Source organism: Macaca fascicularis, chromosome 12, assembly GCF_037993035.2.
Source record: "Macaca fascicularis isolate 582-1 chromosome 12, T2T-MFA8v1.1".
Taxonomy (NCBI): Eukaryota; Metazoa; Chordata; class Mammalia; order Primates; family Cercopithecidae; genus Macaca; species Macaca fascicularis.
This window is the reverse complement of record NC_088386.1, coordinates 133,808,308-133,814,484: the sequence shown is the minus strand read 5'-3', so window position 1 is coordinate 133,814,484 and position 6,177 is coordinate 133,808,308. Positions and strand designations below refer to the sequence as shown.

At 50.0% G+C, this 6,177-nt stretch overlaps 1 protein-coding gene across 4 annotated transcripts in view; it reads right to left on the bottom strand.

The window, feature by feature from the left end:
- Positions 1 to 438: 438 nt before the first annotated feature.
- Positions 439 to 6,177, bottom strand: part of RAMP1 (receptor activity modifying protein 1) — a 55,338-nt gene continuing 49,599 nt past the window's right edge. For all 4 annotated transcript variants that reach the window (XM_065526343.2, XM_074010615.1, XM_005574769.4 and 1 more), the window contains exon 3: positions 439 to 1,022. In XM_065526343.2, coding sequence (XP_065382415.1) covers positions 767 to 1,022 — 256 coding nt within the window. In that variant the 3' untranslated portion in view covers positions 439 to 766. The remainder of the gene's footprint in view (positions 1,023 to 6,177) is intronic.

The following is a 6,177-nucleotide window of genomic DNA, read 5'->3' as shown; positions in this document are numbered from 1 at the left end:
GTTATTCTGTGTGTGTGACTGTGTGGGTGTGACTGTGTGTGACTGTGTGTGTGGGTGTGACTGTGTTATTCTGTGTGTGACTGTGTGTGTGGGTGTAACTGTTACTCTATATGACTGTATGTGTGGGTGTGACTATGTGTGTGACTGTGTGTGGGTGTGACTGTTATTCTGTGTGTGACTGTGTGTGTGTGTGTGACTGTGCAGGTGTGACACTGTTACTCTGTGTGTGTAACTGTGTGTGGGTGTGACTGTGTTATTCTGTGTCACCGGGGGCAGCAAGGGCCCCAGAATCCCCAGGAGCACCTCAGTGCACTCAGCACTGGCTCCAGTGTCACCCCCGAGCAAAGGCCCCTGATTCCTCCTGTTAGAGGAAAGAGAGTCCACAGGGCCTGGGTTGCCACCCTTCTCCCAGTGATGGGTACTCAGAGGTAATGACTCTTTCCAAGTTCAAGAACATCCTTTTAATCACAAACCACTCATCCACAAATGTGGCTATGGGGTAAGCAGCCTGGGCTGGGACCCTTTCCAGAGGTAAGTTGGGGTCACGTCTCTGTCCCCTTCCTAGGGTGGAAGTGGCCTCCAGCCAGGGGGGGGCTTCCAGGTTAATGCCAGAGCCTCGACTACTTTGGACTCCTGTGAGCTCTTCTTGGTTGGAAGAAGGGGGGGTATTGCGGGCCTGCTCTGTCCCAAGGCTCCAGAAGCTGCCCCCACCCAGGCCTGCCTGGCCTCACCCTGAAGCCTGGGTGCACGGCAGCCTGGGCCCTGCCTACACAATGCCCTCTGTGTGCTTGCTCTGCCAGACCACCAGTGCCGTCACCAGCAGGGTCACCGTGATGGGGACCACAATGAAGGGGTAGAGGACGCTGCCAGGCGGGTCCCGCACGGCCCTGCCTGAGATGGGGCAGGCCCTGAAGTAGTGCCCGTGCACTGCCAGGAAGAACCTGTCCACCTCTGCGTTGGGCCAGAAGCAGCCTAGCTTCTCCGCCATGTGCCAGGTGCAGTCGGCCAGCTCCCTGTAGCTCCTGTGGATGGAAGAGGAGGTGGTGAGACCCTGGGCAGGCAGGGGAAACAACGCGGGACCCCAGCCGGGGGCGCTGCACCGTGGCCCCTCACGCGGCCCTGGAGCTTGGCTTGGAAAAGGCCCGGCACCAAGGCAGTGGCCCTGGATCCAGGAGGGCAGGGCCCCAACGGCTCCAGGGGGACTCCCAGGCAACCTGCATGGCGGCCCGTGGTGCAGGAAGCCCTGGCGTGGCTGTGGGGCCTCTCACAGCTCTGTCTGCACCGGAAGGACAACCTAGGCTGGGTGGCCAATGAGGCCCACACCTCTGCCACTGGCTCCTCTGCCACCAGCTCCTTCTGCTACCCCGGGCAAGGTCACAGACTGGTGTCGCGTCTGTGTGTGACTGTTATTCTGTATGTGACTGTAACCATTGTTCTTTGTGTGTGACTATGTGTGACTATGTGTAACTGTTATTCTCTGTGTGCAACTGTGTGACTGTTATTCACTGTATGACAGTGTTATTCTCTGTGTGACTGTGTGTGACTGTTATTTACTGCATGAGTATTATTCTCTGTGTGACTGTGTGTGTGACTGTTATTCACTGCATGAGTGTTATTCTGTGTGACTGTGTGTTATTCACTGTATGACTGTTATTCTCTGTGTGACTGTGTGTGTGACTGTTATTCACTTTGTGACAGTGTTATTCTGTGTGACTGTGTGTGTGACTGTTATTCACTATATGACAGTGTTATTCTGTGTGACTGTGTGTGACTGTTATTCACTGTGTGACAGTGTTATTCTGTGTGACTGTTATTCTGTGTGTGACTATTTTCTGTGTGACTGTGTGTGTGTGACTATTCTGTGTGTGTGACTGTGTGACTGTTATTCTGTGTGTGGGTGACTGTGTTATTCTGTGTGTGTGACTGTGTGACTTATTCTCTGACTGTGTAACTATAATATTCTGTGTGTGACTGTGTGTGACTGTTATTCTCTTTGTGACTCTGTGTGACATTGTCTCTGTGTGACTGTTATATTCTATATGTGACTGTGTGTGTTACTGTTATTCTCTGTGACTATGTGACTGTGTAACTGTTATCTGCATGTGACTGTTATTCTGTAACTGCGTTATTCTGTGTGTGACTGTTCTCTTTGTGACTGTGTGACATTGTGTGACTGTTTTCTATGACTGTGTGTGACTATTTTCTGTGTGTGACTGTGTGTTACTGTTATTCTGTGTGTGACTGTTATTCCCTGTGTGTGACTGTGTGTGAATAGCTGTGCTATTCTGTGTGACTGTTATTCTGTGTGTAACTGTGTAACTGTTATTCTCTGCATGTGACTGTAATTCTGTGTTACTGTGTGTGTGACTATATATATATATAACTGTGTTATCCTGTGTGTGACTGTGGGTGTGACTGTTATTCTCTGTGTGTGACTGTTATTCTGTGTGTGTGTGTGAGACATTCTATGTGTGACTGTGTAACACTGTGTTATTCTGTGTGACTATGACTGTGTTATTCTCTGTGTGTGATTGCGTGTGTTATTCTCTGTGACTGTGTAACACTGTTATTCTGTGTGACTGTTACTGTGCTATTCTCTGTGTGTGACTGTGTTATTCTCTGTGTGTGTGTGTCCCTGTGTGTGAGTGTAACTTGTTATTTTCTGTGGGTTTGTAACTGTATTATCCTCTGTGTGTGTCCCTGTGTGTGTAACTGTCATTTGTGAGTGGTGTGACTGTGTTATTCTGTGTATGAACCTGTGTGTGCAGATGTGACTGTGTTATTCTGTGTGTATGACTGTGCGGGTGTGACTGTGTTATTCTGTGTGTGTGACTGTGTGTGCAGTGTGACTGTGTTATTCTGTGTGTGTGACTGTGTGTGTGGACTTCACCACAGGGCCCCTGACCCTATCCTGCCATGGCTGCAGGTGCCTTTACCCACAGGTATGGCTGCCACCAGGCTACAGGGAAGGGAGTGGAGGTGGCTGTGCTGAGCCAGGGGCCTGGGTGGCACGGGCAGAGGGTGTGCCATTGGGGTGTTCCTTGGGCTTGGCTTGGAGAGCAGCCAACGCAGAGTCCCCTCTGCTCCAGGAATTCTAACTCTCGAAGCCGCAGCAGATGAACTCATTCCCACCCTGCCCCTTAGGTGCTCTCAGGACTCTGCTCCCCCAGGGTTCTCTGGGAGAGCAAACACCATCTGTTTCTGAACAACTTTTTCCATAGACAGGGGTTTGTAGGCCACAGCCTGCCCTTTGAAATGAAGTGGACAAAACCCAAGTGGACCTAGCCATCGGTGCTTTTCTGTGTCATCTTCCAACCCAGGACGTGGGTGCCAAGTGCCTCTTCCAGCAGAGGAAACTGAGGCTCTGAGACAGCACTGGACATGGGTAGAACCCAGACCATGCCGGCTCCTTCTGTCTCCAGCCCTGCATTTCCCCCAACCCCGTGACCTCCTGCTTCACAGAACAGCCCTGAGACTCAGGAAGAAAGGCCCCTCTGGTGTTGCATGGGGCTCAGAGCCTGTTCTCAGGGACTGACTGCCTGAGGGGTCTTGGTGGCATTCACTGTTGTCACCATTCCATGATAACTGCTGTTATGCAGATCCACTGGGTGCCCCTGCATGATAGGCACAGGCTCAGCAGGGCCTGTGTGTGATCTCGCTTATGCTTGGGGACCGCTGTTACCCATCGTTTTATAGACAGGGAAACAGAGGTTTGGGAAGGCTGGAGGGCTTCCGGGTGAGAGGGCCAGGGTGTGACTGCACAGGTCTCACACCTCACCACTGTCCCTCGCCCTTGGTGGCCAAATCTGGCCACAGCTTGGACACTTCCTTGTCTGGGTCCAAGTCGCACTCACTGGGGGTTGAGGCCACAGTGGGCATCCATAAGCCAGTAAGCCTTGAATGAGCCCTTGCCCCACAGGGGCAGCCTGAGTGCCTCTAGGGCAGTTGTCAAGTCCCCTTCACCCCCGTATCCACGATGCTAGTGTGATGCCAGGCTTGCCGTGGCAGTTGTGCCACCAGGGCTGCAGCCAGGGTAGGAACAGGCTCAAAGCCCTTTCCACCATCCCAGACTCTTCTCTCCTGGGACCAGATGTCTTAGGCTGCTGAGGGAGGAACAGCACAGCCTGTCGCCCCCAGGGCACAGACAAAGACCATGGCTGGTGGAAGGATAGGAAGGAACTCTTTTTCTTTGGAAGGGCACCAGGAAACCCTCCTGGCCTAGGATCCTGCACCATACAAAACAGAGGCCTTGGCTGGGCACGGTGGCTTATGCCTGTAATCCCAGCACTTTGGGAGGCCGAGGCTAGTGGATCACAAGGTCAGGAGTTTGAGACCAGCCTGGCCAAGATGGTGAAAATACAAAAATTAGCTGGGTGCAGTGGCGGGTGCCTGTAATCCCAGCTACTCAGGAGACTGAGGCAAGAGAATCGCTTGAACCCGGGAGGTGGAGGTTGCAGTGAGCTGAGATCACGCCACTGCACTTGAGCCTGGGTGACAGAGCAAGACTAAGACTCTGTCTCAAAACAACAACAAAAAACAGTGATCTCTTCTCGCTGGGGAAGGGACAGGACAGTCGCACCCAAGACCCCAGCAGGGTTTGTCTGCCACAGGAAAAAGGGGTAGGAATTCTGAGGCGAAGGGCACAGGGAAGGGCCTGTCTAAACTGAGGCTGGATCAGGACACAGAGAACCCTCCCCAAGCCTTTGAACATAACCTTGGTGTAGAATAACAAGCAGTACCTGTCTACTGCCAAGAGAAAGTGGGGCGAGATCCATGCTGCAGCACAGGCAGGCAAGGGAAAGCTAAAAGCAGAGGGTGGGGCACCACACTGAGAAATCTCCTCCAGTGCCCTAGTCCCAACCCTGGGCACAAGGCAATGGCAGCTCATTGCTAGAGTTACTTGAGGCCTATGGTACATTGAAGATAACCATAACAATGACAAATCCCAAACCCAGTTCAATTCCTAACAAGATTGACTCAAATCCCACACTAACAGTCTGACAGAAGAGGCTTACCCATTTCCACATGTAAATACTATCGACTGTAGTCACCTCTGTTCTATACATGAATGTTCAGTATTCAATAAAAATTATATATATATATATATATTTTTTGCTGAGAAGCAACAAAAAACAACCAATCCATTGCCAAGAGGCAGAACAATGAATGGAATTAGGTATGTTAGAATGGCTAGTATGATAATGGGTCTAGTGGAAAGGGTAGACAATATGCATGAACAGATGGAGAATTTAAGCAGAGAGGTGGAAACTCAAAGTCAAAGACAGGTTGCTAGAAATAAAAAGACATAGCATCAGAGAGAATTCCTTCAGTGGGCCCATCAGTGGACACGAAAACTGAGGAAAGAGAGAAATTGAAGATATGTCAGTAGAAATTAACCAAACTGGAACACAAAGAGAAAAAAAAAGTTGGGGAAGACTAGAGCATCCAAGAGCTGTGTAACATGACAATCCTGTAAATGACATCAACCTCAACTCATAATGTGAGAGTCCCTGAAGGAGGAGAGGGAATGGAGCAGAAGAAATATTTGAAGAGGTAATGGCTGAGGCTTTTAAAAAAATAATGAAAGACATAAAATTGCAGATCCAAGAAGCTTGGAGAATCTAAAACAGGACAGAAAACAAAGCAGCTACAATAGCAAACAACCACGTAGACACATCAAAGTCCAACTGCTGAACACCAAAGAAAAAGGAAAAAATCTTGAAGTCAGAAGAAAAAAGACATATAAAAGAACAGTGAGTTATAGCAGATTTCTTAATTTCTTATCACAGGCTTGTCATGCGGGAAGACAATGGGCAACATTTTGAAAGTATTAGGGGTTGGGGGGAGGGGAAACACATTCTTGTTTTCTATGCCTAGGAATTTTCTATATTCTAGGAATTCTATACCTAGAAAAAAATACCTTTTGAAAATGAGGTTGACGCTGGGCACATTGGCTCACACCTGTAATTCCAGCACTTTGGGAGGCCGAGGCAAGCGGATCACTTGAGGTCAGGAGTGAGAGACCAGCCTGGCTAACATGGTGAAACCTCGCCTCTACTAAAAATACAAAAATTAGCTGGGCGTGGTGGCGGACACCTGTAACCCCAGCTACTCAGAAGGCTGAGGCAGGAGAATTACTTGAACCTGGGAGGCGGAGGTTGCAGTGAGTTGAGATCA